A 16,940-nucleotide genomic window follows, 5' to 3' on the forward strand; every position below is an offset into this window, starting at 1 on the left:
CAAGCAACTCCCGAGTTTTGCAGCTATATATAGATTTTATTGTTCCTCCATACGCAAAACACAATTACAATTGAAAAAAAATCGAAGAAAATTGAGGATACACATTGAAATAACGAATCAAAATATGAAAAGAAAAGAAGATACAAACTAAAACTCTACCTGATCGATCAAAAAACAAGAGGAGGAGATTAGAGAGTAGATGATGTAGTAGTAGTTTGAGGTTTGAGGCTTGAGGTTTGAGGAGATGGATTGTCGGTCGAAGGTGGTGTAAGTGTTGCCGACATATAAAAACGTATAATGCCCGAAATATCCCCGATCGTATAAATAAGGCTGGTGCTAACCATTTCCCCAAAAGTTGATGATGATGGCATCCCAGTTTCTGGCAGCGGCGGCGGAGAGGATAGCTCCGGCGGCGAGGCGCCAAGCCGTCATCTTAACAGACGCTGCGGCATCTAGAGTACGACAGCTCCTAGAGCAGCGCCAGCGGTCGTATCTCAAGCTCGGCGTCAAGTCCCGAGGCTGCAACGGCTTGTCGTACACTCTCAATTACGCAGGTGGTGCACCCCCCCCCCCCTCCCAGGCCCTAGCCTACCCTTCAATTTTGGTACTCTCATAAGTCTGGTTTCTCACAAAAATCGAAATGGATGCAGATGATAAAGGCAGGTTCGACGAGTTGATCGAAGACAAGGGTGTGAAGATATTGATCGATCCAAAGGCTCTGATGCATGTTATTGGGACCAAGATGGATTTTGTAGACGATAAGCTCAGGTCCGCCTTCTCCCTTTATTTTTGTTTTACTGGCTGGCTCTCTGCCAAATTCAAATTTAATTGATATTAGCAAAAGCCTACTGTCATAATATTCAGGTTATGTTTATTCTTTAGATGCTACAAATTGTTTGTTTTTTTATTATATACTTTGTCATGAATTTCCAAAAATACTATACTGGAGGCAATTGATGTTGCTTTCTTTTCCTTTCTGGGGTAGAAATGGAGTTGTGTGTCATTTTTGTTGTAACCTAGTCTATGCATTTCCCACGGAAAATATGAGCCTTCAATTTTCTTGTGTGAAGTGCAGAGAATATGGTAGTGTCTTTTACTTAGAGATGAACTAGGAGCAAACCAAAATCAACAAGTTAATGTGCTGCCATTGCCAGTTGTGTCCATCCCAGGTGTAAGCCTGCTTAGCAATTAGCATGCTATTACACAGTGCAATGTAATTGAGAGGTGCTTTGCACCAGGTTTAATTAGGTCTGAATCCTCAACTACTGATATTAAGATTACCCTTTTGGCCACCTGCAATGATGTTCGCCCTTCCGCTCCTGCCATGACGACTATGCCCACTACCAATTAGTGGAGTCCCCATGAGACTATCATCACCCTCTTGAGGAATCGTTAGTTCGTCCTTTGTTAGTTTGGCATCCAAGAATTGATGGGAGGCAGTATGAGGGTGTGTTTTGGAAGGAATATTGAATGTGTATGTTAGACTTTTACTAATTGCATCAATCAAGTTGCCTTCCACTCTCTCATGTAATTAACCCTGTACATATAAAACTAGATTTACATACTGTTGCATGTGCATCCTCAGACTTTATTACAACGTGAATGAGTACATCTTGTTGATTTGATGAAAACTTTTTACATTTAGTTTCTCTCTTTTTGTTTCTTGGTGGAGCAGTTTTGCACTGCGACACTCGTACAAAATATGCCTTCCTGATTGTGCTGACAGTTAAAATCAATGTTTTTGGCAGGTCCGAGTTTGTCTTTATCAATCCCAACTCCAAAGGACAATGTGGTTGTGGTGAATCTTTCATGACAACAAGCAGTAGTGGAGCTACTAAACAGAGTGCTGGTTAAGGAAAAATGCAATTTACTAACTAGTCATTTTTGTTGGCACTGGCTTGTGTTTCATTGCAGTCTGTGCTTATAAGTTCCGATGATTCTGTAAAGGCTGATTCCAGTTTTGATTGGAAGAAGATGATGTATATCTAATTATCTATAGTTTATGTGCTTGTTGAATTGTATGAACTTACTGTAATAAGAAATCTCCATACCTATTCTTTTGCCAAAAAGTGGCTTCAGTAGTGTTAACCGACTGTGTCACAAGAAAATTCCAAGTTGTTTAATTCTTGCAGTCATCATCTCTCCTCTTTCTTCTTCTTGGAAAGGAGAAATGCTTTAGGAACCTAAAATCCGATGCGATTTTGAAGTACTTGCCTGTGATCATACTACACCGTATAGTTACTTGTTTATACTGAGATCTGTTCTATCGGAAAATTTTTCTAATCGGTAGATCCAACAGATCTCAACTATTTATGTGCAATTTTTTTTAATAATAAAAAAATATACTTCTTGTTATCTAACCGTTCATTCTTATCGGTGCAAGTGCACGTCGATACACTGAATACTCTCTAGGTTCCATCTCCCTTCAACGATCGAGTTTAACTCCCCCCATTCATGCTGGGTTTAAGCATTGACAAGGGTATTTTGGGAATTCAGTGAATTAAATGGCAAATATAAATGGTATTGGCGCGCACAAGAGGGCATTTGGAATTGGAATTGGAATGGGCGAGGAGGGTAATGAGGAGCTTACGCTTATTGGGGCTTCCTCTTGCTTCAACGATTAAAACTATAATTCCTTGTAAAGTTAAACCCAGGCAATTCCACCTGTATCACAGTTCGAAACCCTGTTCTTCATGCTCTTATCCCTCCCTGGGTAAACACTCAACTGCCATTGCCGGCGCTCTTTCCCTCGCCGAGACTTCAAACTCCTGTTTTCTTGGTCTCCAAATCCATGCCCGCATCATCAAGCTGGGACTCACTAGCGACATTTTTTCATTGAATAACTTGATCAAAGTGTACTCGAAATGTGGGCAACTGGGTGATGCGCTCAAGGTGTTTGATGAAATGCCTGAGAGGAACCTCGTCTCTTGGACTCTGCTCGTCACTGCTGCCGTCCAGGATGGTGAGTTTGAATTGGGATTGGAGGTTTATTCGGAATTGGTAAAAACGGGCTTGAGGCCGAATGAGTTCTCTGTTGCTAGTGTTCTCAAGGCATGTGCAAGTACGGAAGCGTATAAGTTTGGCGTCAGTGTTCATTGTTGTGCTCTGAAACTTGGGATTGAGCAGAACCTTTTTGTCGCTAGCTCTCTTTTGAACATGTATGCTGAGTTGGAGGATGTTGAATCCGCGGAGGGGGTGTTTGAGTCTACGACCGATCTTGATACTGCTTGTTGGAATACTATGATTGGAGGGTATACGAAGTGTGGCTATGGCTTTGAATCCTTGAAGCTTGTGTCTTTAATGGTGTGCAAAGGGATAAGCATGGACCACTTCACCTTTGTTAATGCTCTTAAGGGGTGCTCCTCTATGGGGAATTTAGATTTTGGGAAGCAACTACATGGATTGCTCATCCGTAGTGAGATGGAATTTAGTACCTCAGTAATGAACGCTCTTATGGATATGTACTCTACACACGGGAAGAAGGATTTGGCTTTCAAAGTTTTCAATAGGATAAAAACCAAAGACATAATATCCTGGAACACTGCATTTGGGGTCTTTTCTGAAGACATAAATGCAAAAGAGCTTTTAAACTTAGTCCATGAGTTCATGCTAGCAAACATGAAGCCAAACCATGTCACTTTCTCAGTCTTGTTTAGACAATGTGGTCAGCTACTTGATCTCAACCTTGGGCTTCAGTTTTTCTGCCTTGCATTGCAATTTGGAGTCTATAATGAAGCTATTGTCAGAAGCTCATTAATGAACATGTTTTCTAGATGTGGGGCTGTGGAGATGGCATTCTTGTTTTTTGACAGCTTACTGTACAAAAGCATAACTTCTTGGAATGAGTTGATTTCTGGATGCAATTCAAACTATTACTACGTGGAAGCCATGAAGAGTTTTTACAATCTATGGCACTTGGGAGTTGGAGTCAATGAATTTACCTTGTCCATTATATTGGAAACTTGTTTTAGAGATGAACACCAACAAATGGTTAGACAAATTCATGGTGCTATTGTCAAGTCTGGCTATTCATTGCATGGATATGTTTGTAGCTCATTAATTAAATGCTATGTTAAACTTGGACAACTTGATGAGTCCTTTGAGTTTTTTAATGGGTTTGAGAGATTGGATGTGGAAATTTGGGGGACCATGATATCTGCGCTGGTGCATCAGGGATATCATTTTCAAGCTATCAAATTTCTCAACTCTCTGATGGAAGCTGGCAGGAAGCCTGATGAATTTATCTTGGGTAGTATTCTAAGTAGTTGTGCTCATATTGCAGGCTATCATTTAACTCATTCTGTTCATTCCATTGTCATCAAAATGGGATTTCAAAAACAAGTATTTGTGGTTAGTGCAGTTATAGATGCTTACGCAAAATGCGGGGATATTGAAAATGCAAGGATGATATTTAGCCAGTCATCTAGATCTGGCGATGTAGTTATATGTAATGCTATGATCATAGCTTGTGCTCATCACGGTCTGGTCGAGGAAGCTATGGCAATCTTTGAGAAAATGAAGTTGGCTAATCTAAAGCCCAGCCAAGCCACATTTGTGTCAGTGTTAGCAGCTTGTAGCCACATGGGACGGGTTGATCAAGGTCGTTTGTTGTTTGAATCAATAGCCTCTGATCATAAGTTGAAACAAATTTCTCAGGATATTTATGGTTGCATGGTTGATATGCTTTCACGAAATGGATTCCTTGAAGAAGCTAGACAAATAATTGAAGTAGTGCCTTATACTCCTTGGCCTGCCATATTAAGATCCTTGCTTAGTGGTTGTCGGACGCATGGGAACTTACAGTTGGGAGAATGGGCTGTTAAGGAGTTAGTCCAGTTGGTTCCAGAAAATGATGCACCTTATGTATTATTGTCAAAGGCTCATTCTGAAGCAGGTAGTTGGGAGGATGCTACAAAGATAAGGAGGGAAATGATAGAAAGAGGGGTACAAAAAAATACAGGATATAGTTGGATTGAGCTATAGAAAAAAGCACTCTCAGGATTATCCTCAGCATCATCAGGGCCTATAATCATGTTGGTTGTGACAAGCTCATGGTACCCCAACTCCCTGCCCTACCCTTCCACAAAATTTTTTCTACAATTTTTTATTTTCTGGTGTTTTAGTTTTCTTTTTGGGGGTTTTAAATTTCAGGCTTATTCTTTGCCACGGGGCAACCTTGTTCATTTCAGGCTTCTATTACGCATGGATTGCTGACCATGCTTATAAAGGAGACAAGGGATTCTCTTTCTCCAACCAATCACCTGAATGGGTCTTTAGTCTTCTTCGACTTCACACGTACAGATCTCTCCTCCCTCATATCTTTTTCTTTTATACCCCTTAATTTGAGTCTTTTTTGTAATTGGTTTTTACATTGGTTGTCCTTGATGGAGGGAGAACGGTTGAGTTTTTTCTTAGTATACTCATTGCCTGGACCAAATAGTGAACTTCTACATATCTTATTACATGATATATGCAGGCAGGGTACTTAGCATATATTATGAATAAATAGAAAGAGCTGTGTTTTGTTTCCTCTGATTTTTACTTTGGCCATATTCTTTTCCTTTTGACAAAAGGTGATTGTGCAATTTGTTTGCATAAATTATACAAATACAGGATACAGCCAAAATACATATGATCTTCAGGGGCATTGTCCTTATTTTTGTTTAGGTTTACGTTTGGTTTTTTCTGACATCGAGTTATTTAGCATTATGAACCACATTGAGATTCTTATTCTTAATAACTGATTTCTGAACATGGGGAGTGGTGAACCAGTGTGCTGCTCTATAACCTTTGCCAACAATAACTTTCTTAGGACACCGTTTCTTTTTGCAAGCTCATGGGACTATGACAGTGTTAAGATTTGGAATGTGTATTCCCTAATACATAATGATACTAGTTTTGATTGGAGTTCTGACATGTTATTCACTGGAGAAATATAGTTTGCAAGTTTTTGTAGTATTTATTATGAGCAAGCAAACTTGATTTTCAAAATAGAGAAAAAATAAATTTTGGGTACATCATCATAAGTTCTCTGTATGGTTGAAGGTTTCTCTGCACTTAGATATTAGTATTAACTATTAAGAGAGAAGCTCAATTATCAAAGTAAAGATGATACACAAATCAAGATTATTATGGCTGAACAGCCCCAGAGGGAATGTATCTATCTGTGTGCATGTGTATGCAGTGTGATAAAGTATGAACCTCATCAGTCTCTTTTCAACTACATGGTTGCATTGGAAAGCTGCAGTTAGGTTTCTTGGAGGGTTTCTGTGTTGTTTTGCATTATTGTGCTGATGTGATTTGTTCCACCTTGTGCGTATCATGTTGGTGCTTTCATAAAACTGTGTTTCTAATAAGTGAAATATAATTTGTATTGATCATTTTTCCTGGTTTATGTGATTTAGTTATGTGGTTGCTTCAGAGAAAAAACATATTGAAGAAGTGTAATTTCTGAGCAGAATGAAAATTTGTTCTGTTAATTTTGTGGGTTTATATTAATTTTTTATTCTAGTATAGGGGATTAATGAGAATTATAGAAGTATTGTCTAGCCAACAGAGGGGAAACAGAAAAGAAATAGTCAAGGGGGGATTTTTTTTCAGTAATTCAATTAGTGTCTCTACGTACATAACATTTCAAACTTCAAACCTGCAATAAAGTTTATTGATATTCTTTTGGGAGAACAAGAGAGCTAATTGCACCGAACATTCAAACCTGATTTTTTTTTTTTCCCATACAAAAGTGATTGTTGACTAAATGTAATGTATGTACCTATAGTCATGTGCTTTTAATGCCAGGGCCCCAGTTCTAGTGATTTTTCTATGTTGTAATATTAATGCTTAGGTTTATTAATAGTTTATCACATCAATGTTCCAGTTATCTTCTTCTTCTTCTTCTTCTCTCTCTGTTTTTTTTTTTTTTTTTTTTTTTTTTTCTGTTCTCTGGATGTAAGGATTTCCTGTGTGAATGATGCAAAGTAGTTCTAGGCTTCTACCAGCTTTTTCTCCAATGGTTAGAATGATGGATAAGAAATAAGAAAAGCAGCTAATGGTGGTGGAACTAGAAATACAGTTATGAAGATAACTTAGATAGTTCGTTAAGATTAAAAAGCCCTGTTTTACAGGCATTGAACTCATGATTTAAGCTTGCTTTATCAAGAGGGATATAAATTGGAGGTGGTGCCTATTGCCTTAGAGTAGAGGGTTGGTTTAAATAAAATTATGAAAGGGAAAATTATGAAAGAAAAAGATACAGGTCACAACCTTTTTACACTACTCCTACGGTTGTGGCAGGCCTCAATCTCTTACATTTTATTTTAATGAATATTTCTTTTGTTATGGCACTATGTTCATATGGAGGAGGTTGAGATTACTTATTTACAATTTGCCGACAACACTACATTCTTCTTTAGGGATAATGAGCAGAAATAGACCAATATGAATTTGATGCTAGAATGTTTTTGTTTGTTACCAGGGCTGGAATTCACCAACACTAAATGTTCTTGGAGAGATTCTACGGATAGCAAATTGGAGAGATTGGCTCATGAAGTGGGATGTGAGATAGGATTTGGCCCCTAAAATATTTGGGTCTGCCCCTGGGTGCCAATCCTTTTGGCACCCTGTGATTGAGAAACTAGAGAAGAGACTCGAGGTTGGAAGTTGGCTTTTTTTATCAAGAGGTGGCAGGTTGACCTTGGTCCAAGCAGTTCTGGGCTGTTTACTTTATATTTCTGTTTTCCAAGATATCAAAACACTTGAATCATATGGGTTGCTGCAAGAGCCTTCTGGAGATTTTGCCCGAGTTATATCTTTGCTGCCGTGAAAAGGCTTTTTAGTTTTCAAGATCGACTACTTATATCTAAGCTTTGTACTACGAACATGCCCTGGTGTTCCCCAGGTTTTGTATCATTACTAGCATTTCCTACAGATGGCTTGTTTGAGCGGTTCCTTCACTTTTCAAACAATTCCTTCTAGTTGAAGAGTGCAATTCAAATTTATTGGTAACGTGGCATTGAAATTACTTTGATAGCGCACACTTGATTCCACTGTTATGTTTGGATAGTGATATCTCTGCGAGCAATTGATAACAGTTACTTGCTGCTGCTATTTGGCACTATGCTATTATTACCAGGCACACTTTCTAGGAGAAAACATGATAATACTTTGTCCCGTAACACGTGAACCAAGCATCAAGTTTTTGCCATCACAAAGCACCAAGGTTTAGCTGTGTATGCTCCCACCCGCTTGTTACTCAAACAGTATATGTACAATTCTTTTTTCAACAACCACTTAAGCACATAGAACTCTTGTTAGACAAAAAGTCCAGTTAATTTTTTCACACACATACATCGCGTGTTCATTGCTGTCACAAGGTGTTGGATTTTCCCATCATTTAAGAGTTTCAATTTGAGATTTTTGGAAAAGTACAAAATGGTTGATAAAAATTAGAGGACTGAAATTCACACTCCATGTTTTCTATTTTAGTATATTAATTTTTTCTTTCTTTTTGTAGTGTAAATTGTAAAATATGTGATGTTAAGATACTAAAAAAAAAACAGAGTGTGTATTGTAAAACTGAGTGTAAATTTCATTCCTCAAAAATTATTTGTCATTATGTCCGGTGATGGAGGCATATGGTGACAGGCAATTTACATCCTGTTGCTGGTAGCCATAAGCTTGCATTTTAACGGGTATTTAGCCGACTTCTGTGTACCAAAGATAATGCTCGAGGATCTAAACCATAAGCTTGCAACTTTTAACTGGCATTCTCACAAAACTAAAGTCCAATTACTGCTACCGGTGCTTATGCAGACTTGGTTAACCTCATTAGTTATGAACAATTATGTAAAAAATTTAAGTATGGACACCACAAACTCGCTATCCGCATACATTATGTTGTAGTATCGTGATCGGAACATTCATTTCCTAAATCATTCATAAATCATCTCTACTTAAAATCAACCAAATCGAAGATCATCTATTCAACTAACTATTGGACAAATACAGTGTTTGGATAACAGTCAGCATTTTACTGTTCATTTGTCTGATAGAGTTTATCGACTAAACAACCTCCAATTTGATTGATATTTCATAGATAATTGAATCGATGATTTAGAAAATGGATAGTCCCAACCATAATATTACACTGATATACCTTGACAATCACATTTTCCCTCATAATTTATGTAGAAAGAGGAGAACATAGACCTAAAACTTTATCAGAAACTTATTCACATTATATAACTGACCTCCAAAATATTCTAGCTACTAACAGTAATATGAGATTTCTGTAAAGATTTGTCTATAAACATAAACAAAGGCATGAACATCAAATGTTAGTAGGGGGGCCGCCAGCACAGCACCTTCATTCTAGCCAACAAGAAAAGTATGAGCACTTCAAAGGTTTGTAGCAAGAGACACACAACATCTTCTCAAGTTCCTCCCCAGTGAGTCTCCATGTTGCAATCGTAAAAATCAACCACCTGTAGGTTTGTATTTATAAAACTTGCAGCTGTAGTATTTAAGATTTAAACCATCTGAAGGATATGGTTAGTCTCCTATATGTGATGCCAAGCTGCTAAAGACCAATACCTGCTCTTCGAAGTTTGCAGGAATCTCAAATTCTGTCCCTGAAGCATTGGCTAATTCTTCCAGATTCTCCTGCAAGTTGCAATATGTGAGTTGAGTGAAAAAAAAGAAAAAACTAAACAGGGCAATTGCAACAAATCTACATTATTCAATTTACAGTAGCCAAGATTTAGGAAACCTCCTGATATTTTCTATAGGAATATATAAATACTAACTACATCTAAGTTTTTCACACTATCATTACCGTAACCTTCAATTGCCACGGACACTGCTTATGTTAATTGCAGTGTAAAAGTGACTGATAACTTACTCTAGTTACTAAGTATAAAAATAACATGGCCACTACGTATAACAAAACAATACACAACAACATGATGGATTCTGACAACCTTAATTCACTAGTCCATGTCAATACACATACTTAAGTTAAGCTTCCCCTATTTTAGTGATCTAACATTTGGAGGTGGAGCCAATGTAGATGTAGATGAAAAGGCCTTTTTTTTTTTTTTGAATACCTTCCATTGATAGTGAATGTATTAAGAGCTGTGGAAGAGAGGGTGTAGTTTTTAATTCAGTAGAAATGGAATACCATAATGATGATAATAACCTCACTCACTCCCAAAGCTCCTTGACCCCATTCCTTTGTAGTCTTTGAAGATCCTTTTATGCCTTTCCATCCAGATTACCGAGAACACAGCAAACCAAAGAACTTTTGGCCTTCTTTCCTTTATCGAAAGCAGAACAGTGACCTCTTAAGAGACCAGCTAACTCTGTTGAAGCTGCCCAGCTCACGACAGCTTCCATAAACAGTGGTTAACATAACTACAGAACAGTGCACAAAAACATGACACGCACTCTCTCCCTGACTTTTACACAGAACACACCAATGGGGGTAGAAACAACTCCTCCACCACCTACGTGAAGTAAATCACAGGTATCGAGTTTGGGAGGGGGGCTTAGCTTTTCATAATGAACTTGCAGGAGACCAAAAGAGGATCAGAACTCAGAAGAGCTATCAATTAGAAAATTGTGAAATAATTTACAAGAAAATCCTCCAAAAAACTCCAGAATCCATTTCCTGACATCCAGTTCAATCTCCATTAATGTGAGTCCGATCATTGGAGATACTTCTTGAATCTCCTCATCTTTTAGTTTCTTCTAAAGCCAAAATCCCAGTACACTGGATAGCTTAATTTAGCAGAATACTTGTTAATCAGAGAATTATAAACACTTGAAAGTCATGGAAAATAGCACCTTAGGTGTTGATCTCCCACCCATATGTCCTCCAAAGCCCTCAATCTTTCCTATTACCAACTGCAAACTGAAAAGCAAAAAAGAAATGGTTCGACCTACTTGACAGGCCTGATTGGTTTTAACAAGTCTAGGCTTAATTTCACTTTTATATTTAGTTTTGAGAGATACAGGTCTTCTACATATGCTCCAGCAATTTCTAATTTCACAGATAACAACTACATAATCATATACGTTCGGAATTATTTTTGGTCTAGAGTTTGTATGATCTTCTTAACTATCATAGAAAAGAAAGCTTTTCCCATATTTCTTTGCAGCCCATTCGCCCCTTTCTTCCCCATCAGAATCCTTAAACCTACTTTTATGCCCTTAATCCCTTCGATTATTCACTTCCAGTATGCGCAAGTATCAATCTTTCTCAACTTCGATCCAACAAGTTCAATCTCTGCATCTCATTGAAACTTAAAAATCAAATATTGTTATTCTACAACCTGAAGACCCTTTAAATCACAGGTCCTCCATACCTAAACTCCACCACGTAAACATACTTGGCAGCCTCACTAACCTATTGTAATTTTTCTAACAATGGTTCAGCCAAAGCTTCACACTGTTTCTCCACTTAATAGCCAGATCACTAAAGCCCCATTTAATATGGACAATCAAAACATCATTAAGGTTTACTGACAGTTCTTCTGGAGTTACATCTCGATTGAATATACATCGTTGGAAGGGCTCTCTCTATAGGGGGCAATGATCTAAACTGAACCTCACCCGTAGCGCACTTCCTCCACTTATATATTCATGTAAATGAAATCAATATTCATGTAAATGAAATCAATATTCATGTAAATGAAATCAATATTCATGTAAATGAAATCAGTACAAGGGAATTTAAGTTACTGAAAACTAACAAATCAATAATACTGGCCAAACCATCTAGTCAATGTTGAGCCTAGAAAGAGTACCTGCTCATCAAGGTTGACTGATGAATTCTCCATTTGGATGGATACCTGATTAGTAGCGGCTTCAGCAGTTTCAAGCATGTCCTGCACATCAGACAGCTAAATGTGATTGAAATATAATTTTCTTTAAATCGAATTAACAACACACGAACTATTATTTAAAATATCTCTCTGATATTGCATAATGACCCTAACTAGCCAACCTAAGCAATAAAACTCCATTTAATCTACACAGATATTACAAGATTGTAGTTATCAATCTTCAAGAACTCCTTCTCATTTCTCCATAGGAGGACAGATGGCCGGAATCCAAATAGATTGGAATATGAAAGTTTACATATTCATGTACTATTCTTTTAGCTATTTGGGAAGACATGCTACCTGGTCGCCCAGTCTCAGAGGAGGGACTTCAGCATCCAATGCAATAGGCTTATTCTCCTCTGGGCTTTCCTGATGATCAAAATATTAACCAGCACCAAGTTATGCAAGAGAAAGCATTTTGTTTCAGCATCTTAGAATAGGCAGCTATTATGTTCTGAGAGGAAAGAATCAGATAAATTTCCACAAGGTACACAAATCAAAAGTAGACTCAAATGAGCATTGAAAACCAAACAAGCGATGCACATAGAGAACACATACACCAAACTATATAGCCATAAAGCTATTACTAGTGGAGCAACAGTTTACACAAGATTTCTCAATTATAATGCCTGTGACTTCAAGCACAACAATAGGTAACCATGGAAATTAATAAATCAACTCATTTACTTGTCAAGTGTCAGAAAACTCATCACTTGCACTAATTGACATTCATAGCAACCATTCTTACAAATCATGCCTGTTTGGCGAATTTGCTCATTCCAAGATTGAAGGTTCAATGTCAGATGGAGTTTATTTAACACCTCAGAATTGATAGTGCAAATTAAATTTTTATTGACATAAGAAAGCATCAAATGTGAAAAAACAGATGGCAAAGTGAGTAAGAAACTTGTATGCTCAAGGGTAAAGCCAAAATGGTCAACGGTTTATCAGATTCATGAGTATTAATTGAGAACATTCTAGCATAATACTTTACTTTAACTAGTATTCCTAAATTAAAGAAACAGATCATTTAAATATTAAATAGTTTCAACATAATATTCTGATGCCACCTCCGGAGGCAACATAGCTTATAGAATACATACCAGCTCATTTTGGTCGAAAGAAACATCCCTCCCTGATTTTGTAAGATCTCTCAAAGTTCCCTTCAAGTTCAACAAAATCATGAGAAGCAGGTTAAGAAAAACCAAATAATAAAGGGGTCAAAATGTTCGCGACAGACAAGAATCTAGGGAGCAAATATTAAAAATGGTCATGACAATTGACTGCCGGTGCATTATATTGTGTCTTTTTTTTTCTTTTTTCTTTTTTTAACAAGATATATGTATGTTAAGGGAATATATATATATATATATATATATATTCACTCACATTATTGCCAGTGCATAGAAATCAGATGACTTCCAAACGAACATGAATGAAGCTTTGTGAGATGTTAATATTGTGAAGTTCGCCATACACACAGATTTGTACTCCACTACCCTTTTTCTTTTTTTCTTCTTTTACTTTTTTGTGCTTTCCAAGTCAGTGGAATCAAAAATATGGTATAGAATATAAATCATAATTACATCAACCCTTCAGCTTACACATATTCACTAACAAGAGAACACTGAGAGCTCGCAAATGAAGCACTAGGATAACATAAAAAGTAGAAAATTATTAAAAACATCTATCATGCCTGATCTTGCATTCAACAGCATAAATCTTTCCTCCAGAGTTTGGAAATTGAAAACAAAACGATACTTTCTATTGAATACGCAAAACCATAATGATTCCATGAAAACATTTGTACGTCAACCATATTCACATTCATCATGAGAAAATGATTCCCAGAAAAAATACAGCACAGATCAGGTGCATAGATACATGCATGTAATCAAACATAATCCCTACTCAGACGAGCCATAATAGACAGCACCTACCTTATTTGCCCACCTAAGACCACAAGCATTACAGAGAGATCTTGGGCCATTTGGTCCCCGCCGCATTGCTGGGGTAGACTTTTCACTAATCCCACAGTGCTGACATCTACGTAAGCTTAAAAATTGCAGAAAACCAGAAATGAAGCAATGAACATGTCAGCAATCAACAGACAGATAAGATAAATTAATCATATAGCACATCATCCTTGCAACAAGGATGGAAAGTGATGAAGAATTCATGAATGATTTACACCAAAAGTGTTATGTTAGCTGAAAGTAAGGATTTAACTCACACAGATTCTGGACAAGAAGTGCTATCACTTGAATCACAATTCCCCGCAACCAATTTGGAAGGATCCTTCAAAGATGCAAACTGTCCATTCTTCCGATGCATTCTATATAGAAAGGTATTAAAAGTTAGTAGATAGTACCATCTCATCCTCTGCTTTTTCATATTATTATCTATTGCATAAAGCAATGCTTTCTTTCAAGTGTTGAATATTTTCAGTTGTGGAACACCCAACAAACACATTCATACTAATTACTACACAAATGTGAGTATATTATCCTTAAAAGTAGCTGTAACTAAGCCCATAATGCAGACCAGTAGAGCTATCGATTCCAAAGCTCATCCACTCTCACCCCCTCATAAGAATAAAAAAGTTCTTCTGTATGAAGCGAAAAACACATAAAAGGGAACAAGATCACAAGTATTCACCCTACCAATTGCCACCAACCAGGCAAAAGATCTTACTTTGGGAGAAACTGAATATTATGTCCCTATAATATTTTTTTTTTTTAAAACTAAAGGTTGTTATTAACATTGCCTCACCTGCATGTCTATATCTTCCCGTTAAACATGCATAGCATGTGTACATGCTTCTAGTGTATATTAATAAAAAGAACAAGGAGAACCTTAGTATAATTATAAATTTAGCACTGTACTACAAAATCTCATTTACATCATTGCTATACATAATTAAATAGTACAGTTGTCTGTGTTATGAAAGATAAACTCTCCTATGACCTCCGAGTCAGATATGTTATGCCTGAAGGATAAAGCAATATGACGTGTACTAGGGCACACTCTCTTTGAAGAAAAAAAGAAAACAAGAAAAAAAAAAGATTTAAACTGCCAGAAGAAAGCTGGGGAACCAAGACAGCGAAGCCCTCGTACTACCAATAAAAGATCACCATCCAAATATTCACTTGGATTTCCAGTGAATTTTAAAAAACAGAAAGAATAACTAAATTAGAATCAAAGGCATCAGAGGCAATGAATTGAAGAAGAAAAAGAAAAGGCTGATTCCCGAGTAATGCAGGAGATCAAGTAAAACCACTTCTTCAAAACCCATTGTTCTTCATAATATATTATAAATTGGATCCAGAGACTACAGCTGTATTGCACCAATCTTAGTTTTAAGAACATTTTACAGAACATTTATAAGAGAAGAATCACAATATTTTCAACAAGAGCTCACTATAGCATCAGCCAGAAAAAAATAATTTATTCCATGCCTTATGATCAAAGTCATCAAGATAGGATGCACTACCTCTCTGCAATGTCTTTACGACAACTGTACCGAATTTTCTTGTCAAAGCATCTCTCTTTCCGTTTTTCACGGAACCTAACAAGAGATGCAAATCTTCGTGAAAGTTTTGAATTTCGTGAGATGTCCCCTATACCCTACAGAATGATTTTGAAAAGACAACAATTAGAGACATATTAACTCCACAAAATGGAAAAAGAAGAACCGAAGTGATTTTTATAGGATTACCCTGTTATTCTGTTGTATCGAAAACCCAGAGCTAGGAACGCTGCTTGGTATATCACTGCCTGGTATATCACGTCCTCCCAGTAGCAACAGTACTGCTTGAACCTGTTATTGATATTCCAGAAGTCAGGCACTATTTACGCAAAGGAACTCCAAACAGCAGATTTTAAAGCGTAATGGAACATTGCACAACATATATGCACTAAAGATTGCACTGATTAAACCATTTTTAATTCAAGTCACATATGAATAGACAAAGAGCAAAGAGAAGCAGACCTAAAAATTAGTCAAGTCTAACTCCATATTTTGATCAGATAGAAAACATATACATCTTAGAAAACAAAAACATAAGCTCTACATATGTTGTTTTGTCAGAATCAACCGTATCCCTTGCAGCTCTGATTAAAATGTGTGTTAGCACTGCTTCAAGAGGAACAGATTTATCTAATCTGCCAACTGTTTGAACAATTTCAAAAACGTATTTCCAAGTCTGCCATTTTCCTCAGAGATTACTTTAAAAAGCATGACCGTATCTTCGAAAAACATTTCTCATCCCAGCCGACAAGCAGCAGTTCATCATCCAGGTAATAATAATCAGCTGCAATTGGGCTTTTATTATTAAATTAACATAGAAGTGATAAACCAGATGAGCCAACCTCAGAATTCATAAACAAAGCAACACTATGAAGTATGAACCAGTACCTATCATCCAAATTATCACATGACTCTAACAGTTAACATGCACCTAGGTGAATCTAAATTCGCAAATGAACACTGAAAGTATAAAAGAGCCAAAGGAAGGAAGGAAGGAAGGAACCTTATCGGGAGTAACGGCGGGAAAAACGTAGACCTCGCCCTCGAAGGCGATGGTGAGCTCACTGGTGCGAGTGGAATTGCTGCAGCGACTCATTGTGACTTGAGAAGGAATCGCTCCGGCTCCATTATTCATGGCGACATAGTCGCCTTCCGACTCTTCTCCCTCGTAAGGCCTCCTCGCTTGTATTGGTTGAACATTCACCGCCTCCATTTTTGAAGCATCACTCCCTCTGCAAATTCTCTCAACTCTGAAAACACTTGTCTACTGTGCGTCTCTGACCAAAATTTGACTTCAAGGTTATAACGTCTCAGCCCTAATAAACGACTCTGGATGACGACGCTGACGGTGTTCCAAACTCTCATTTTATCATTGCTCAAAACTAACACGCTTGGGCCAGACTTTTTCTATGAATTTCAAGTCTAAAGCCAGGCCCATGCACCTGGCAAAATGGGGCACGTTCAGGCTGAGCCGAGTCGGGCCTTTTTTGTTTTTCATTCCTCATCCCACCCATCCGATGAGATTGAGACGT

General features: G+C 37.4%; 3 protein-coding genes across 5 annotated transcripts; 2 read left to right on the forward strand and 1 right to left on the reverse strand.

The window, feature by feature from the left end:
• Positions 1-212: 212 nt before the first annotated feature.
• Positions 213-2,069, forward strand: LOC112172815 (iron-sulfur assembly protein IscA-like 1, mitochondrial). Its single transcript, XM_024310301.2, has 3 exons — positions 213-554; positions 651-768; positions 1,749-2,069. The coding sequence occupies exons 1-3, from the start codon at positions 359-361 to the stop codon at positions 1,852-1,854; spliced, it is 420 nt and encodes a 139-aa protein (XP_024166069.1). The 5' UTR covers positions 213-358; the 3' UTR covers positions 1,855-2,069.
• A 433-nt stretch (positions 2,070-2,502) lies between these two features.
• LOC112169387 (pentatricopeptide repeat-containing protein At3g09040, mitochondrial) lies at positions 2,503-7,994 on the forward strand. Of its 2 annotated transcripts, none has more exons than XM_024306410.2 (3): positions 2,503-5,054; positions 5,152-5,295; positions 7,472-7,994. In XM_024306410.2, the coding sequence occupies exon 1, from the start codon at positions 2,518-2,520 to the stop codon at positions 4,981-4,983; it is 2,466 nt and encodes an 821-aa protein (XP_024162178.2). In that variant the 5' UTR covers positions 2,503-2,517; the 3' UTR covers positions 4,984-5,054; positions 5,152-5,295; positions 7,472-7,994. The 2 variants fall into 2 exon arrangements, with proteins under 2 accessions (XP_024162178.2, XP_024162177.2); XM_024306409.2 differs by having other exon boundaries at positions 5,190-5,295.
• A 1,061-nt stretch (positions 7,995-9,055) lies between these two features.
• On the reverse strand, positions 9,056-16,736 carry LOC112173968 (GATA transcription factor 19). 2 transcript variants are annotated; one of them, XM_024311656.2, is made up of 10 exons: positions 16,412-16,736; positions 15,598-15,699; positions 15,373-15,506; positions 14,113-14,214; positions 13,820-13,934; positions 12,983-13,042; positions 12,180-12,248; positions 11,802-11,882; positions 9,589-9,657; positions 9,056-9,479 (listed from the first exon to the last, which is right to left on the reverse strand). In XM_024311656.2, the coding sequence occupies exons 1-10, from the start codon at positions 16,619-16,621 to the stop codon at positions 9,429-9,431; spliced, it is 993 nt and encodes a 330-aa protein (XP_024167424.1). In that variant the 5' UTR covers positions 16,622-16,736; the 3' UTR covers positions 9,056-9,428. The 2 variants fall into 2 exon arrangements, with proteins under 2 accessions (XP_024167424.1, XP_024167425.1); XM_024311657.2 differs by lacking the exon at positions 12,983-13,042.
• Positions 16,737-16,940: the final 204 nt, after the last annotated feature.

This window comes from Rosa chinensis, chromosome 6, assembly GCF_002994745.2.
Source record: "Rosa chinensis cultivar Old Blush chromosome 6, RchiOBHm-V2, whole genome shotgun sequence".
Classification (NCBI taxonomy): Eukaryota; Viridiplantae; Streptophyta; class Magnoliopsida; order Rosales; family Rosaceae; genus Rosa; species Rosa chinensis.